Source organism: Nelusetta ayraudi, unplaced genomic scaffold, assembly GCF_046127955.1.
Source record: "Nelusetta ayraudi isolate G7.1 ecotype Tasmania unplaced genomic scaffold, CSIRO-AGI_Nayr_v1 ptg000135l, whole genome shotgun sequence".
NCBI classification, from domain to species: Eukaryota; Metazoa; Chordata; class Actinopteri; order Tetraodontiformes; family Monacanthidae; genus Nelusetta; species Nelusetta ayraudi.
In genome coordinates this window covers 12,027,501-12,046,814 of record NW_027466185.1, presented here as the reverse complement: position 1 = coordinate 12,046,814, position 19,314 = coordinate 12,027,501, and the positions used below count along the sequence as shown (strand labels likewise).

The window sequence follows — 19,314 nt, the reverse complement described above, 5'->3', positions numbered from 1 at the left end:
CGTAAAAACTGACTGGTGTCAGATACATCTTGCCTCAAACTATCTTAAAGGTACAGTGAATACATTTCTGCCACACACTGTAAAATTCTTCCATCTAGTGGTCAGATTTTAAATTGCAGCGCTCAACCGCTAACCCTCCCTCCCCAAACTGCCAGTGAACGGTGGCCTGCGCACACAAACCTGGACTCTCGCTGAAATGACTGTTCTATCATAATTTAGCATGAAAACGAGTGACAGAATGCAAAATCTCAGAATGACTCAAAATGGAAAAACGACTAGAGTATAGCCTTTGAAGAAAATGGTGACTGGTGAATCACCAGAAATATTTGGTCATCCATTTAAAAAGAAAAAAAAAAGTAGAATAAAATTGCAGGAACCGACAGTTAAGGCAGGGGGCTTTTCTTGACTTCAAGTGAGAAAACAGCATTGGTTTATTAGTCAGTGGATCATCAGAGTGTTTAGGAGATTTTTATAAGTCATCTTTGACTTGAATGTTGACTTGAGGTCATAAAGGAGACACGGCTCAAGAGAAAGAGATTTTTAATTTAAAAACGGCTTTAAAAATCCTTCCACAAGCTCATTTATTTCATCATGACATACAAAACTGTTTGCTGAATGTGATTCAGGTGAGTTTCTGAACATTGACAAACACCGTTTTCTTTTTGAGTGTGTATGTGTGAGTGTTTTTTGGTCTGATACAGGTTTTCTCTCCACTTTAACGGCATCAGCTACAGATAGGCTTCTGGTAAATGCGGCTAGTCTAAAAAATAGGAATATGGCGTGAAGGATCAAGAGAATAATAGAGAATATATTTCTTTGTAACATAGAGATATTACCAAAAAAAGGAAGTCAGAAGTTGATTCTCAGGAGGTTCAGTCTTTATCGTCCCTCTTTCAGCGTCTGGGGGGAAAACCAACTGGATGTATTTCATCAACCTACTTTGTCAGCGGCTCGTTACTCCAGCAGAGCTTCCTCTTCACAGGGACGCCCTTCCGATGAACCCTTCCGCTAAGAAGCGAGAGCGTGGTGTTTTTTTCTTCTTCTTCTTCTTCTTTAAGCCGCCCTAATGCATATTCATCACCACGGGGCTGTGTGAGGAGGGAAAGCGTTGACTCCGAGGGAGGTGTCGTCTCCCGGCTCCAGGACACGCACAGCAAAACGGCGGCAAACCACCCAAAGCCGGTGGGTGGCGGCTGAGTCACAGAGGTAGTGATGGACGTGTAAGTCGTGTGACGCGGAGGTCGAGCAACCCAACACAAATACAGAGGGGCGTGGCTAAAAAGTAAATGCAAAAAAAAAAATGACCAAGCACGACAACTATGAGTAGTATCAAACTATCAACTGTGTCTAAATTACATTCATTAGTGCAGAACAAAACAATCAGGACCTTTTTCTCTCTAGTCGCTCGCTGCAATATACTGTGTAATAATATATACTGAGGCGTAATCTGATGCAGTACATGTGTAGGTCGGTTTCAGTGGCCGAACGTCATGTAAAGCTCTAAACAGACCACCCTGATTGGTAGAAGCCATCCGTACAAAATATTACATTTATTTCCTAAAGTGCTTTTTTATAAACATGTCTTTTACAGCTACAGTATCATGAGTTACGGGAGGAGTCGAGTTATTCTAACGCTGCTGCTTCCACAAAGTCAAATCTCGGAAAAACCGAACACTGACGACGTTCCAGATACTGATCGTCACAGAAAGAAGAGAAGAAGAAGAAAAGAAAAAAGAAAACACCACCAGTGGCAAACGTCATTACTGTGCATGTGCAAAAAAGGCCTTGGCAAGGTGAAAAATAGAATCACTCTAGTTTGAATAACTATTTACTGTATATAAAAAATGTATTTGTGTCCAAAGGTCCCCCCAGCCGTTGTCTCTGGTTCTTTTTTTCTGCTTCTGAGTCTCTGGCTCAGGCCTGAAGGTCCCTGGACCTCACACCCTCGGTCACTCCCTGACCTCTGACCCCCTCAGCGTGGAAAGGCAGGAGCTCCGTCGGTGTCCGCCAGGAGGGGAGCGCTATTCCGCAGCCGTCAGGTGGACTTCCACAGCGGCTGGTTGTAGATCCAGCCGTCTCCCTGAAAGTGTGGACGGGACAATTAAAAGAAGATCGCAGCTTCAACTCTCACCATCCAAACATGACGGGAGCCATCGAACAGTCTGGTCATCTTTGGAAAATGACTTGTTTCTTTGTGATGGCAATAACAGTTACAACGTATTTGCATTTCATCTTTTAAAAAATGACAGGTTAAAACCACTTTTTGAAGGAAAGATTAGACATCCCTTCCTTATTTTCAATGTATATCTATCTCTCTGCAACAACAGCTGTCATTGTTCCTGAACTCAGCCATTGCATCTTAATTTCATTTTGATGCAAATCTTAATGACAGATAAAGTCTGTCTATATCTTCTATTTATGTCCGCTTTGTATAAAAAAAAAAACTTATCTAAATTATTCACCGCATTAGGAACACAACCTTGAAACAGGTTCTGGTGAATTCTGCAAGCAGCAGGGGGAATAACAAAAACAGTTTCCTTCACATATTTCAGGCACGCGTCAGAAACTGAGAGGAGAATTTTCCACTCCAGCAGCAGAGAGGTGAGAACAGTATATTTTCTCCCTTTTTCTTGCTTGTCAGCTGTGTCCCATTCACGAATGTCACGGCTCTTCTCGGGTCGCTCTTCACTTGCGTAAAGTCCCAAAGGAGTTTCAAGGGCTGAACCGTGTGCCGGCGGTGAATGTGGAACTATGAGTAAAGAGAAGTTTTGTTTTTTTTTTTTGAAGTTTTACCTCTTTCATGAAGTACTTGGGCGTCCAGGGTTTGTTGTCGGCCGCTCTCTGCTTCTCCTCGGCCCGCTGCCGCTCCTCCAGTCGGTGTTTGTGCCCCGTGGCCTCGTCGATGTTTCCGTCCTTCAGGGCCTTGGTCACATGCTGCCACAAACGCCTGCAAAAAAAAAAAAAAAAAGTCAGTGTCGGGTGAGTTGGCCAGCCGGGGGTGCGTGGAGGGGTGCGAAGGCCTGGTGTGTCTGACCTGGACTCCGTCCTGCCCTGCCGCTCCACTGTGCGCAGCTGCTTCCTGGTGACGGCCAGCTTGGCCGTGTCGATGACTTTGGTCTCGCCGCTGCTGTAGGTGAACTCCAGCGTGCCGTTCCACTCGCCCTGCGCCTTGCACACGATGGTGCTGGTGGGGTTGTGCTTGACCTCGGCCGTCACTCTGAGTGGGTCAGATGTAGTGATGTAGTCAAGACCGCACAAACCCACGCCAAGACATTATCACAATCGCAATCAGAAGCACGTTCATTGGCAAGTTAGTTTTACACTTAGAAGGAATTTGCTTTACTGTAGTTGGTTCTTGATAACAACAACAATATAAAAAAACAGTTCACTTTACTAAGTATATGAAAATGTAAAAATATGTGTGCAGAAGAGATAAAAATAAGGAATTGCAAAAAAACAGAAATAATAAAATCAAGACTACAGAGTATCAAGATTGAGACAAGACCAAGACTGTATATATCAAAGAAAAATCACAACAAAACTGAATAAATGTCCAGTATCTTTAGATAAATTGAAGTTTGCTTCCACATAAATGTGGAACAGCAACTTTCAAAAAACAACTTTGCTTCATAAATTAACAAGAAATAATTCAAATGAAAATGATTGCATGCCAAGCATGAACAAAATGCGTGACAACCCCTGCTCAACACTTAAAATACACTCATCTCACTCATGGTGGTTGTGAAAGACCTGAAAGTTCTCCATGGCTCTGGGGATGAGGTAGTAAAACTAAACCTTTTCTGGATTTTTAACCATCCTTGATCAAAAATCCCGAGTCTGAGATGAGACCCTGACCCTTAAAAACTGGTCTGGAGACCAACCTTGAGTACTACAACACTAGTCAGATGGACTTTGGATCGTTGAAAAATCTAATTCTGGTTGTGAGAATGAGCACATGCGGGCCATTCGGACCATATTGACGGGGACGCGTGGCACTGTGTTTGACCCAGTTGTGTTGCTCCAGTTAACAGTGAACGATTATGGATCGGCCGAACGCAAATAGTAAATATGTCACATCGCTGGTGACTCTGCCGCTATTTCAGCTGTTCCTCAGCAGCTGTGTTAGAAATGTCAGAAGATGCTGCGAAGACTGATAGAAAAGATGATCATTTCAGTTGTTGATAGGAGAAGATAATGAACAGAAGGTGAAGTCGTTAGATCAAGTTTTAAGGGTTTTTTTAAGTTAAGTTTTTGTTCCATTTTTTTTAAACAGTCAAAAACCAGCCCTGCTGGGAGTATTCTTACTTTAAGGCCTTTTAAGGGCTTTTCCCTCATAGTCGCACGCTGCAGCTCCACTGTGGCGCGTCAACACTATTTTACCTCAAAATCTGCTGGATTGCTTGAGGAGACCAGACAGGATGAGGGGAACCTCTCTGCACGTGTACAACATTTTGAAAATGTTGCCGAGGGCAAATAAGTCGGGTCATGGACAATTCCTGTTCCCCCATCAAAGAAAAGCAGTAAAGTCATTTCTGACTCTTTGTCTTTTTTCTTTTACAACTCAGGTTTTCTGTTCTGTAAACTATAGTGAAGTATAGTGAAGTAGAAAAGCTTAAGAGTTCAAGTCTGACATCACACCCATCTTACCAAGCTGCAGTCTAAAGTACTGTCACAGCTTAATAAGCCTTGAACTGTAGCTAAACTGGCTCAACTGGCATGACAAAAAAGTAAAGTCCAGATACCACAAGGCTCGTCCAATCACTTTGCAGTTTTTCTTTGAATTTCTGAGTTTCTCGTGTCAAGTTAGGAGTTGCAGCAGATTCATGATGCTGAGTCTTAGGGCAAGCGCTGTGCATTTCTTGTTATAGTTGAACAGGAGTTCCCGGTCAACTCACCGATGGTCAGTTTGATTTATGAACAACAGGAGACGGATGGTCGAGCGCCTGATTCGCCGACGACAACATCCGCCTTTTTTCCAGCGTGCCGTCACGCCAGACGACTGCATCGGCAGAGAGGGGAGGAGCTCTCACCTGTGAACCTTCCCTCCGTAGAACGGCTTGGTGTGGAAGGTGACGGTGGCCGAGTAGCCGCTTTTGGCGCAGCTGATGGAGACCTTCCCGCCCAGCTCCACCCAGGGCACGGTGAGGATGGAGCGGGCGTAGGCGCACGGCAGCGTGAAGACGTACTCCTCGTCGTGCTCCAGGAGACACAGGACGCCTGCGAGGAGGAGGTGCAGGATGGGGGTAAGTGGAGGGGAATGAGGAGGAGGGAGAGAAAGAGAGCGTTGTTCAGGAGAAAGTCACGGAGAGAAACCTCAAGTCTTGAGTCACTGCAGCAGGAAAGTTGTTTGGAAAGTTGAGCTCAGCTGACTCTTCCGCTCACTGCCCGTCTTTGTCTACATGACTAAACCAATCACAGAGAAAACAAATAAATGTGTGGGCCGGACGCACATTGACTCCATGTTCACTATAAAAAGGCAGCAGATGTCCATTACGCTCACACACACTGAACATCCTGATTTAAACAGAACTACTAGTTCACAGAAAACAACAACAACAAAAAAAACAACCTCTCGGGCGGCTGTTTTGATTTCACGCCTGCTGCTTGTTAAGGGCAGAAATATCCACTGTGACAGCAGGCAACGTTACACACTGCCTGCACTGTGAACTGGAAACCAGCTCGCTGTCTATATGTGCTGTTGGCCTCCAGTGGCGGCTGACTCACGGGGGTCAGGCCTCGCTAAAGTCCACTGCCTGACTGGATCCATTTTGTCCATGAATGGCTTTGTGTCACATGCTTTCACGAGACGCTATGTGGAGCGCTGCAAAGTGCCCGCTGGGCTCGGAAAGCACGCGCGGTACCAGCAAGCTCGCTTCATGACACACACGCAGGGAGAGAGTGAGAGAGGGAGGGAGAGGGAGAGAGAGAAAGAGAGAGAGAGGGGCTGTAAACACAGGGCTAAAAATCATGCAGTCTTATGGAGACCATCGTATGAGGTTCTAACCACTGGAGTTCAGGGGAGAAACATCTGAAAAGTGGAGACCTTTAAATGTGTCCTGTTTTAGTTGTTCCACAAATTTACAATTCATAAAATAATAAAATAGTAACAATAGAATCTGCATTGAAGTAATCCTGATCTCTGGCAGGCTGATGAGCCCGTTTCTCAAAGTGACAGTCAGTCAGCTCCGACAAAGCATCACTTCTAGCGGTTAGCGAGCGTCAGCGTGTTCTCCGACGGCAGCACAATGAAGATCTGCTGCGTCACAACCTGCAGGCGGCCGTGAGGTCCGACCCAGTCGGCTCACATGTGTCGTGTTCGGCCCAGAACTTCCTGTCTCTCCGCTCAGGGTGACTCATCTCAAGTGGCGTCGCGTCCCAAGTGCAGACGGACAGGACGGGATTATTGATCGCCGCGGCAAAGGTCGCATCCTCTCACGTCCAGGACGGGACGACGTGACGGCCTGACGCAAGTGAGAAGCGAGATCAGAGCTCCACTCGACTTATTAACTGCTGACGGCAGCTCCAAAGTGTTTTCTTTTGTCTGCTTGTCTCTGTTTTGCGTGCGTGCGTGCGTGCGTGCGTGCGTGCGTGCGTGCGTGCGTGCGTGCGTGCGTGCGTGCGTGCGTGCGTGCGTGCGTGCGTGCTTTGCAAACAGGGATTGTTATGAGGACGGAAGTAACCTGGAATGTCCCTTTAATTATCCTTTAGTGAAATGAAAGGTATTTCCTGGAGGGCGCAACAAACAACCAGATCTGATAACTGCGAAACACTGTCAGAGATCATATCAGTTATGGAACTGACGGACTTAGATGGTCTAAAGGTTTAAAAATGTAACTTCTACTTCTATTATCCCTGCGGTGTTGGTTCCCCTTTCATTTAGAGAACTATCATAATGTACATCGTATAGCTCTTTTGAACATAACTGAATTTCTTGAAAAAAAACTAAAATTCCGTGTTACCTTCCCCCACCATGGAGACTCCTATGGACATCCCCATGAACTTGCTCTTGGTCCACACGTGGGCGTTGACGCACATCCTCCTCTCCCGGCACTCGCAGTAGAACCCCGACACCGGAGGATGATGGGAGACCTGCTCCGCCATGAATCTCACCCTGTAGCAGCCCGCCGGCGAGTCCTCGTCCTGCTGCGCATTGTTGGGGCCCCTGCCGGGCTCCCACGAGGGACCCTGGTTGGACCTGACCGCAGGTTTGACCCTCTCGCGGGGAACCTCCCAGGAACAGTGGAAGGTCTCCCCCAGCACCGGGTTGTAGGGCTTCTTGGCCACGGCGCCCTTGCGGCCCTCGTGGAAGGCGGTCAGGTAGTACTCCACGAAGCGCACGATGCGCTCCTCGGCCGTGGCGCCCGCCGTGATGGACAGGAACATGTCCGGGTGGGCCATGAAGTTGGCGTACATCTCCAGCAGCGACCTCTTCTCCAGGATGAAGGTCGGCAGCACCACCTGGGGGGGGCCAATGGGAAGTGTTGCCCTGAGGAACGTCCAAACTGCTGCATCGTGTTTGAGTGTGGACGATGGGGTGGTGGAGGTGGCGGTGGAGTTGGTGGTGGTGGACATGGAAGGAGAAGGAGGTGATAGGGCTAGAGGTGGAGGTAGAAGGAGGTGGAAGGAGGTGGTGGGGGTGGAGTTGGAGGAGGAGGAGTTGGTGGTGGTGGATATGGAAGGAGAAGGAGGTGATAGGGCTAGAGGTGGAGGTAGAAGGAGGTGGAAGGAGGTGGTGGAGGTGGAGTTGGAGGAGGAGGAGTTGGTGGTGGTGGAGATGGTGGAGTTGCAGGTGGAGGTAGAGGTAGTAGAGGTGGTGATGGAGGCGAAAGGAGGTGGAGGTGGAAGGAGGTGGTGGTGAAGGTGAAGGTGGAGGTGATGATGGTGAAGATGGTGGTGGAGTTGAATGTAGAGGTGGAGGAAGTGGAGGTGGAGGTGGTGGTGGAAGTGGAGGTGAAGGTGGTGCTAGTGGTGAAGATGGAGGAGGTGGTGGTGGTGGTGGTGGAAGTAGTGATGAAGGTGAAGGTGGTGGTGGTGAAGGTGGAGGTGGTGGTGGTGGTGGAAGTAGTGATGAAGGTGGTGGTGGTGGTGAAAGTGGAGGTGGAGGTGGTGGTGGAAGTAGTGATGAAGGTGGTGGTGGAGGTGGTGGTGGTAAAGGTGGAGGTGATGAAGGTGAAGATGGTGGTGGAGTTGAATGTAGAGGTGGAGGAAGTGGAGGTGAAGGTGGTGCTAGTGGTGAAGATGGAGGAGGTGGTGGTGGTGGTGAAGGTGGTGGTGGAGGTGGAAGTAGTGATGAAGGTGGTGGTGGAGGTGGAAGTAGTGATGAAGGTGGAGGTGGTGGTGGAAGTAGTGATGAAGGTGGTGGTGGAGGTGGAAGTAGTGATGAAGGTGGTGGTGGAGGTGGAAGTAGTGATGAAGGTGGTGGTGGAGGTGGAAGTAGTGATGAAGGTGGAGGTGGTGGTGGAAGTAGTGATGAAGGTGGTGGTTGGGGCGCCTACCCTGGTGAGGTCCATGCCCAGTTTGAGCTGCGACAGCAGGTGGAGGATGATGCTGCGCTGGTCATCCAGGACGCCCAGGTCTTCCTCCTCATTGTCCTCCGTGTCCGTCACCTCCTCAGACGGGCTGATGTCATCCAGCCCAGTGTGCTGCTGAGAAAGTCAAAAAAGAAAAAAGAAAAAATAAAGTCCTTCATAAAGACCCTTTCACACTCCCAGACCTGCAGCGTCTGTGTTCCAGGCATCTGCACAGTCTGTTCGCGGGTCTTTCGAGGCGGTTAACCGCAGCGGGCTCGTGTTTGGGAGGAAGCCAGAAGCCCAGGAGGAAGTCACATGAACAAGGCTGGGAAAGAAAGGGGAAAAAAAAAAGGGAAACTCTTCATCTGCCTTTGTGCTGCAAGGCGCCATGGTGACTCACACCATCTTCAATTCTTAAACAACGCTTCAATATTTAATTAATCCTCTTAATAGTTTATCAGTTAATGTGAATATTATACATGTAGTAAATTTGTGACTAACAACAAGCAAAAATATTTTCCGTTCAGTTAAATAATAACAAAAAATAATAATAATAGCTCAGCAGCTAGCTGACTAGCTAGCCAGCACCGGTCCTACAGTTTCACTGACTGTGGAGGTTCCCACATTCTACTCATTCAAAATCTTTCATTTTTTTATCTCAGTCTCCACCGGAGCAGCTCGGCAAACAAAAAAGAGAGATAAAAACACAAAAGGTGTCCAGAAAACAGCACATTTAGCCTTCAGTTTACAGCCTCCAGCAAAACCATTGGCCCATCTGCAACAAACTCTGGTAGGCATCGCTGACGTGCCACAGCCCTTTGTGACATCAGAAGGAGACGGTTCCTAGAAGCGCGTGTTTTAGCGCAAACTTGCTGAAAACAAAGTTGAAAGTGAGCGCCTGTTTTTTTCTCAATTTTCGCCAAGGTCACCGACTGTGACCGGACGAGGAGGAGGGGAGAAGACGTGCAAGGCCTCCAGCTCTTAATGCCAACGTTAAGGCCACGCGGCTCATTTGGAGCCTTGTAACAGAGCCGCGGCCCAAAAAAACTCCTTCACCTCGGCAGTCAACACACCTGCCACGCGAGTCTCGCCCCGACCCGGCGTTCAGACGCAAAAGGACGCAGCCGAGGTGGAAACTGGCGGAGGTTTAGAGAAACGCTGATGCCTTTGATATTTTCTGCAGCGATTCGGGGCAGGAAGAAGTGGAGGGAGATTGATGTATAATGCAGAAAGCGCTCTGGAGCCCGTGGGCAACAACTCTCCACCAGCAGCCTGCTGCTGCTGCTGCTGCTGCTGCTGCTGCTGCTGCTGCTGCTGCTGATGATTCCCCTCCTCTACTTCTGCTCCCGTGTCACAACACCGAGTGCACGGGACCTTGTGGATGTTTCATCACCGCTGGAAAAGCAGGCGGGAGGCCGACGACGGGAGAAGATAAACACGGAAGAAAGAGAAGGAGAGACTTCCAGGAGCCGAGTGCCTTCCTCTCACCTGAATATTTCATCGCGTGCATGCCACAAGCTCCACACATCCACTCACACGTTAGGGCGCACACTCTGCACAAAAGCCCCAGTGCGCACACGCACGCACGCACGCGTACACTCGCGCGCGCACACGTGAGCAGGGTGCACGCATGAACACACAAAGAACAGGAGTCCCTGGAGCCGGCGTGTTCTCGGAGCAGAGTGATATATATAGAAAGGGAAAAGAGTGAAGGAGGTGGTAGTGTGGAGGGGGTGGGGAAGAGGAGGAGGAGGAAGAGCGGGAGGTCTGTTATGATTCCAGCGGTTCTGACTAATTAAAGAGGCTGGAGACAGGAAGAGGAAACTACTGGCGAGGAGGTCGGAACAGCGGCGTTGGAACATCGCAGGCCGTCGTTTTCGGTCGCCTCTGCAAAAACTGATGGGTGCAAAATTGAATGAGAGGAGGGATTAGCACCCAGGAGGGTTTATGACCTTAAAGAGCAGAAAAGAACAGACTCGTGTCAAATCCAGCCCATAATACGTCCTTTCACCCCCCCCCCCCCGCCTGCAAACTGCTTTAAGGCAGCCAATCCTGTTTAAAGTTCTTATCGCAAAGATTTGTGTTCCAACAAAGACCATAAAGACTCTGAATTTATCTTCAGTAATTACACATCACTGGCAATAAAACAGCAGAGCGATGCAAAGTCGCCTGGAAAACAAACACAATGAGGTAAACCGGCAGTGATCAAAATAAATAAAGACAAAATAAAACAAGAGCGCAAAAAAAATGACATCACATCACACAGAGTTCTGAGTGACTCTTCAGAGAGAAGAAGGAAGTTTAAATCTCCACTGTCACCCATTTGGAAACTTGCTTACAACCCACCAATGCATGAATAAGAACTGGACCAGGCCAGAAGGTTTTTAACTACAGCAACAATAATGGACCTAAAAGCATTTACATTTGTTTTATATTGGAAAGTGATGATTTCCATAAAGGGAACAGATGTGGTTTTCACTTTTTAAACAGCCACACCAGGAACTTTTACAGATGCTGTTTGATGTAACACGACGTGTGTGTGTGTGTGTGTGTGTGTGTGTGTGTGTGTGTGTGTGTGTGTGTGTGTGTGGGACTTCTGACAACATCTACCGGTTAAAAAACTTACGCAACGAAAACACAGCAGACACGCAGCAGCACAAGCAAACACAGGCGATCAGCTGACGAACACTCACGCTGCACTGTTGTGGAGCTGCAGACTTGACCTGCATAAAGCTGGATCTCATCTCAAACACAGCGAGGGAAGGCGGCCCAGGGCGAACGCAGGTGACGCGTGGCAATCCAGAAGCTGCTGAGGGTTTTTTTTTTTCTAAATAAAAATGAAAAACCCCAGAACAAAACCGAGAGTCTCGCCAAAAGAAATATGAACAAAACAAAACAAAACAAAACAAAACAAAACAAAACAAAACAAAACAAAACCAAGCAGGAAAAGCCACAGGAAGAAGCTCAGGTCGCACCAGGTCCACACAAGTAGGTTGACACGTCACGGAAAAAACTGTCCTAAACTGGAATTTTCTGGAGGATCTAAAGCAGCGCCGACAAAGTCACACGCACAGACGCACAAATGCAAACACACACTCCTGTGTGTTCTGATGACTGGGGTCTGAAATCTGGAGCTGCTGAACTGAGCTGAGCTGAGCTGAGCTGTGCGTGACTTGCAGAGAGGCTCCCTCCTCTCTGCCCACCACCCACTCTGAAAAAACAGAGAGGAGGAGGGGAGAGAGAGAGAGAGAGAGAGAGAGAGAGAGAGAGAGTGGAGGGGGAGGGGGGAGGGGGGAGGGAAGGGTTGAGGGGAGGGAAGGGTTGAGGGGAGGGAAAGTCCCGCTGACGTCTCCCTCTGCATCTTTTCGTCATTTCTCTGGTGTGTTTCACTGCATCTCTCCTCCATCTCTACCTCCCCCCCTTCCTCCTCTTCCTCCTCTCCTCCACCTCATCACCTCCACCTCATCACCTCCACCTCTCATCTCAAGACCATGCCATCTATTGGTGGAGGAGCCACTTTTTTCCCCGTGCGCTTCCTTCCTCCCTCTCTCAGCCTTCTTCTCCTCTAATTGACTCGGCGCTCATGTTTGATTCATTCTTCCTCGTCTCCTCCTCCTCCTCCTCTTCCTCCTCTTCCTCCTCCGCCGCCCTCACACTGTCATCTCACTCTTTGTTTTCTTCCCATTCAGCTGAGACTCCCTCTCCCTCATTCATGCCATCCGCTATTCTGTTTCATCACCATCCTTTTCTCCTCAGCTCGACTCGTCTTCCTCCTCCTCCTCCTCTTCATCATCATCATCTCTCGCCTCTTTTTGTCTACTTCTCCGACCACCTCCTCTTCCACGCACCAAAGACGTCAAGAAACGAGGGCAAACTTCGAGGGTCTGTCCTCCTTCTCATCCTCCTCCTCGTCATCTTCCTGCCTTCTACCTGGTGGCCAGGAGGTGGCGCTGAGCCTGAACTCCTGAACCTGGCCGTGTGAAATCATTTCCCCAGCAGAAGTGTCCTCCTTATCGCGCTCTACCTTTGAAGTGCTCGACTAAAACGGATTTCTCCTCCTCCTCCTCCCCCTCCTTCTCAGGGCAAAGAGGGAAAAATGGGAACGTGCATTATTAGTCATCAGCAGCTCTGCACTGCAAATTCCTCCTTCACTGTCTCCATCCAGTAGAGTGGCTGTTAATTAGATTATTGGTGTATTAATCAGTTAAACTCCAGTCTGAATCCCGAAAAACTAATGCAAAATTAAAAAAGCAGAAAAAAATAATAAATTTAAAATATAATACTATTATTTTAAATATAGTTTTCTAATAAAAAAAAATAGAATTTTCCATCAAAATGCTAGCTAGCTAGCTAGATAGATAGATAGATAGATAGATAGAATCACAAAACTAGAGAAAAGAAAACCTCAGATTTGCAATTACAACCTTCTTACATTATGCAGATGAGACTGTACGGTTTGCTTTGAGGCAAAGACTTTGCAGCTGTTTAATAAGACCTGAACTGATTTACCCCCCCCCCCCTTTTTTTTTGATGCTAATTAGCAGCTTTGAAGGCATTAAATGGTAACAGATGTCTGAACAGGCTGCTCTGTGTTTCCGCACACCACTCAAACTAGGGCAAAAAACGTCTAAAAATAAATTATGCACAGGACCACGGCAGTGACACGGCACTGATCGACTGATTGAGAGTGGCTTGTTGAGTGATTTCACTGGAGGGGGGGGGCAGTGTGGAATTCCGTCTCCACGATATCGAAAAGACTGCCAAAAGTCTCTCTGCTCACTCAGAGTGACGGGAGCAAAGCTAAAGGGAGCAGCCGCTGCAGAAAAGGTCAGCTGATGAAAGGTCCTTTTCAGAATAAAGCAGAGGTTTTAACACAGTCTGGGGACAAAGTTAAAAAGCAATCCAGCTGTGGCAGGATGAGGCTAACCGTGGACTGGACCAATCAGAATTCAACTTCTCCATTAGACAGCATCCAATATAGAATAGTTTCCAGTCTAAAATCAAGTGCAATTCCAAATTCCACAGAGGACAAATTCCCCCTGAAAATTCCCAGAGGGTGAAGATGAACAAACAGGAAACAAATGCAATCCTTGTTGAAATGAGCTTAAAATGGAGGGTGGGGGTGATGGTCATGTTTGCCTTGCATGAATTACATGAAGCTGAAATATATCATTTTATCACTGACAAACTTTGGCAAAGAGTTCAGCTACACAAACACAGCAACGTCTCGCGCCGTCTCACTAACCTAACAGCGGCTCATCTGATTGGTCGGCTAGAATGTGAGCGAGGAAGCTTCGACTCCCGAGATGAATCACAAGCGAAAGTTTCGTCAGAAAAAACATCTAATGAGTGGATACAATAAAGACAGTATGCACACACACACACAAAGATGAAAGGAAGTGCTCCTGTTCCCGACAGCGGAATCATCCGCAGGCCGCTTCGACTTAAAGGGGAAGAATCAGTTTAAACGCGGAGCAGCGAACCAGAGGCAGACGACCAGACAGCACAGCTGCATCCAGTCAAACACAAAGGCAAATAACGCAATAAAAGCATGAAGCTTTGCAGACGCAAGCTGCTAAATTCAAAGGCTGTTAACTAAAGCTAACAGAGATCAGCGGCTCTCCCACTGCGACACAGTGTTCACAGACAATTCACTGAGGCTACACTCGCTGATGTGAGGTAATCAAATAATAGCGGCTCTTTTTTCCTGCACGGATGCCAGAGAAGCATCACAGAGAGAAGATGAAAGCCACGGGTCACAGTGAACCCCCCTCCCCAAAAACAGAAAAGCCTTCCGGCAGATTGTGTTCTAGTTGTTGTGTTTTATCTTGGAATTAATATATTTAAGAAAAGCACAGGAAGAACAGCAGCCTACTTAATCAATAATTTAATGAGCTTCAAACGTTACAAAATGTCTCATGTGTGTGTGTGTGTGTGTGTGTGTGTGTGTGTGTGTGTGTGCGTGCGTGTTTGCTGATGATTTATGCAAAAGAAATGTGAAAAAGAGGTTTTTGTGTTTGTTGTAAGGCGGGCAGTGGGAGACACGAGCAGCCTTGATTTCATTTCCACTTTCCTGCAGCAGAAGCCAGAACCCAATAAGCGGCTGGATTACAGACACGACAGTGAGTCACGGCAGACCTGGCAATACAATACAATACAACACAACAACAGTGTGAGGACACCCTCACAAAAAAAATCATCTTGTGAATTATTTCCGCGGTCGATCTCGGCCGCAGCGATCCGAGTCAATTCATCTTTAGCAAAGCCCGTTTCACTGAGAGGCTGAAAAACAGATGATGATGCTGTTGTCTCGGCAGGAGACATGAATTTGAGGTCCTGGGCTGAACGCTGCTGCCAACGTTTCATCGAACAAGAGAAGCGGCTCTCTGCTTCCCTCTAGCGGGAGTACTAGGACTAGCGTTTAAAAATAATGAAGTAGATACAGCGTAAAAACCTTTCAATAACTGTCAGTATTGCTGCTATTCTGTTGTTTTTACTTTGTGCATCGTAGATTATGGCGAAATAAAACTTTAATTCATCTTTTACCAAAAACATGGCTTCATAAAAAGACATTTAAGCAGATTTAATTTCTCTTTTGCCCTTGTGACAAAAGGTGACCCCCACCCCCCACCCCCTCTCCTCAGCCGCTTTTTTCATAGTGATCAGACTGCAGTGTGGCCAGCCAGCAATGCACCGACACTGAGGGAAATGCATTAACCGCCCTGATTTCTGCAAAGGCCTCGCAATCTTTCCCCTCGTCCTCCCTCCGTCACACCGCGGCCCCCTGAGCTTCCTGCCTGCCTGCCTGCCTGCCTGCTTCATTGCCTGCCTGCCTGCCTCTTCACTGCCTGCCTGCCTGCCTGCTTGCTTGCCTGCCTGCCTGCCTGCTTGCCTGCCTGCTTGCCTGCTTCACTGCCTGCCTGCCTGCCTGCCTGCCTGCTTCACTGCCTGCCTGTCTGCTTCACTGCCTGCCTGCCTGCTTCACTGCCTGCCTACCTGCCTGCTTGTCTGCCTGCCTGCCTGCCTGCCTGCCTGCCTGCCTGCCTGCCCTCCTGCTTCACTGCCTGCCTGCCTGCACACACAGGGAACAAATATCAAAAGCAGCTAAATAATTCAAAAAGCAAACCTTTATTATTTCAGAGGTATTGTATTTTTTTTTTCTTTTCACCTTTGACTCACAATTCACAGTGTTGGTTTTCAATGTGGGACCCACAAGGGGGGAAAAATAATAATCTCCTCTGCAATTCCATCTGAAAAGAAACATGTTGATGGAATTTAAAAACATTTTCTCCAGAATCATATTTTGAGGCAGGAATTTGTTAAATCCATTCATTAAGAGGCTGCATAGGATCTGCAGTTAAAGATTGGAGATTCTTCTGTCTTCACTGTGCCAAGCAAAGTGTGTAAAAACTAATCTCATTAGTTGATAAATGCTTATCAAAGCAGAATCTAAACATTCCTGGTCTTTTTCTGATCTCCGTAAACATCCAACACATCTTTCTGCTCTTTTTGCTGTGCTGTTTCTTGACCACAAGGGGGCAAAACAGCCATTTCGCCAGACTGATCTATCTGTTCCATCGTGAAAGCTCCCCAGCAGGTGCTTCAACAAGGTCTCTGCTTCTCCTGCAAAGAGCTTGAACATCTCTCCACCTTCAACCTTCACACTTCCCGCTGGCCGAGACTGAAACTCAGCTGGCTTGGAATCCCAAGTCTGACTGCTGCTGCATCCTGGGAACACCTCGCCGAGCGTCAGCCTGGACCAACACGTCCTCCTCGTCTTCCTCCTCCTCCTTCACCTCTACCTTCACCACCCACCCCTCCTCCTCTATGCCCTCCTTCAAACGCCGGCCAGAGCGCCTTTGAAGGTTTTAATGGAAGCTGCAGGGCAGCGGCGAGGAGCCGATACGGAGCCGGAGAGACGGAGGGAGGAGGACAGTCTGCATTTCAAAAAGTATCTTTTTTTCGGCTTCTGTGGAATGAAAGGCACTTGCAGACATGTTTGTTTGCGCTGACATTCAAGGATCAGATACAGCAAGGTTTGCAAAAGCGTCACAACCAGCAAAGCGATATTCAACCATCCAAATAAACCTCAATCACAAAGCAAATGATAAAAACACTTCCCCCTTTATGATCTGGCAGTTTATGTTAACAGTCTCCTGTTCTTCCAGTGGAAGCACCTGTTGGACGGAGCATCGCGACACAAAGACGGCAGCGCAGCTGCTGCTTCAATGCGTTTCTGTAGAAAACTGCAGCAACAAGGAGACAACATCCAATGGTGCTGCCCGCTTGATGTGTTTGTCTGTGCGATCACACTCTTCGCAGCTCCGTCTGTCACTCATCAGCCTCTTCCTCATTTCCCTCATGTCTTTTTCCCACTGGTGCAGCGACGGTCGCCGACTCGGTGTCACGTACTCGCTTCAGCACATCTGCCGTCTGCGTCTGCGTCTGCGTCTACGGCGACAGTCAACACTGGATGTTCCAACCTGCTGTCCCAAGCTTTTTGAGCTCTACCTTCTACCTTTTGCAAACGTCCAATCGATGACCACCGTGCAGCATGTCACTTTCTAATTATTTAAAGTCAAAAAGGGGGGGGGGACAGCTATTATGTTTGTAGCTGGAAATACAAACATTACTTTGAGTTCATCTCGTATCAATCAAAGAATATTGTGTGGATCGTTGTACGTGTATGTGCAGGAAACAAGACGTTCTCAACTGTTGCTTTATCTTTTTTTAACTAAAGTAATTAGTAATTGGTAATTGTTTTTTTGAGGTGTAAACTGGTGCTTTTATGGGCTGTATTTCATGTTTCTTTTTTGTGTCGCTCTTGTTTCGTTATAATCAAATTGCTGTTTTTTTTTTAATTGTTCAAGATTCTCGCTGCTCCTTCCTAATAATGGAGATGTTGATTTGATTTGAAAATGGAGAGTGTATCTACGTAGATTGTTGGCGAGTAATCTATTACTAAGTAATCCACTACTGTAATTAAACTACTTTTTTTTAGTAATGGAGTAATGTAACGGATTACTGTGGTAAAACTGGTAATTATATCATAATTACTTTATCAAGTATTCCTTTACTTTTCTGAAATATTTGGCAAGCTAAGAATATGTTATTATCCACAAAATGTCTGAAATTTAGGAAAACAACCGAAAACAATGATGTTGCTGATTGATGATGCAGCCGTGCATGCAACGTCACTGATATGCGACGATGCACTCAAGTAAGGCCGGGGGGGGGACAGCTATTATGTTTGTAGCTGGAAATACAAACATTACTTTGAGTTCATCCCGTATCAATCAAAGAATATTGTGTGGATCGTTGTACGTGTATGTGCAGGAAACAAGACGTTCTCAACTGTTGCTTTATCTTTTTTTAACTAAAGTAATTAGTAATTGGTAATTGATTACTTATGAAACAAAGCAGTTAAAGAAGTAATTAGATAACTTTTTTAAAGGAGTAATCCGTAATTGGACTACTTTTATGGATTAATCCCAACAACACTGTCCATGCATCAGTTCTGTTGTCCACTTTCATGAGTAAGTAAGTAAATAAAGAAAAAAGTAAACACATGCTCCATAAAAAAGGCAGAAAAACAAATTAGACACACCCGACTGCGGTGCCGGGACGCTGCTCACCTCAGCACCGCTGCACACACTCCGCTTGCTGAGGGCCGGCGAGGGCTCGGCTGACCGCAGAGGAGTCACACCGCCGTTCTTCAGCAGCTCCCCGGAAGGCGACTTTGGTACAGTCCACACAGGAACACCATCTGCAAGGCGACAGCGCAGCGTCAGGGGCAACAAAGCAGCGGTCGCACCTGCAGGTTTACTAAGGCTCTCGTCCATCCGGGTGATTCAATCTTTAGCTTTAGCTGGAATTGATGAGAGGCTCTGAAAGACAAGGTGTCTTATTTTATTTATGGGTTCCAGTTTATTATAAGACATGCTAAAGTAGGACGTGTGGCAGACAGGAAATTGCATGTCTACTTCAAGAGTCATCATAAAAAAACAATCTTTTTTTTTTTTTTAACAGCAAATCGACCTGTAGCAGAAACACAGGAAGCCTTAACAGGACTATTTATTGCGTCTGTTCTTCAGAAATCCTGCACACTGTCACATCTTCCTTATTCTTCATTACAGTAACTGCAGGCGTTCAATCAATGCCGAGATGAAAAAGAAAATTGGTTCAAGCATCAGATAGAAGTGACACCAAAAGTGATGATTTTACTCAAAGTCTTAAGTTTGCAGCTAAACGAGATACGTTCAGTTAGAGTCAACTAGTTAAAGTAACCAGCGAGCATGAGAGGCTCTGTGAAGCTACTTTAGCCTTATGCTAACAGTATAATTATGCTAGCATGCAAACGTGCAGGGCTGGAATGTGGTCAGAAAATCGGACAAAAGAAATCCATCCGCGGCGGAGGAGTCAAAGTACGCAACAAAGTATCAAGTCTACGCAGTCAGTGGGAGGGCAGCACCCTGAGGTCAGAGGTCAAGTTTGGCAAGTTGGAGTCAACTGAAGCTGTTCATTGATGCTCATAATTCTCCCAAATGCATTGTGTGCTACTCCATTCATACAGATTAATCAAATCACTAAACGAGTTTATAAAATTTACTGGAAATCTATTTGATAATATCCATCAGAAAAAAATACATTTTTGAGGTTTTGTGGCAGTTTCTACACTTTCCCTTTACTTTTGTAAATCGCCTTTCTGAGAGCTCAACTTAGCAATGAGCCTTGGTTAATAATGACCAAACAAGACAAGACCAAACAAGAAAATTGTATTTCCTAAGTGAGCATTCTGGACTTT

General features: G+C 46.9%; 1 protein-coding gene across 3 annotated transcripts in view; it reads right to left on the bottom strand.

The window, feature by feature from the left end:
- Positions 1-523: 523 nt before the first annotated feature.
- Positions 524-19,314, bottom strand: part of osbpl10a (oxysterol binding protein-like 10a) — a 51,025-nt gene continuing 32,234 nt past the window's right edge. For all 3 annotated transcript variants that reach the window (XM_076051495.1, XM_076051496.1, XM_076051494.1), the window contains 7 exons: positions 18,146-18,276; positions 8,496-8,645; positions 6,960-7,458; positions 5,031-5,217; positions 3,035-3,217; positions 2,794-2,947; positions 524-2,080 (listed from right to left, as the gene is read on the bottom strand). In XM_076051495.1, the coding sequence (XP_075907610.1) occupies positions 2,036-2,080; positions 2,794-2,947; positions 3,035-3,217; positions 5,031-5,217; positions 6,960-7,458; positions 8,496-8,645; positions 18,146-18,276 (1,349 nt within the window). In that variant the 3' untranslated portion in view covers positions 524-2,035. The remainder of the gene's footprint in view (positions 2,081-2,793; positions 2,948-3,034; positions 3,218-5,030; positions 5,218-6,959; positions 7,459-8,495; positions 8,646-18,145; positions 18,277-19,314) is intronic.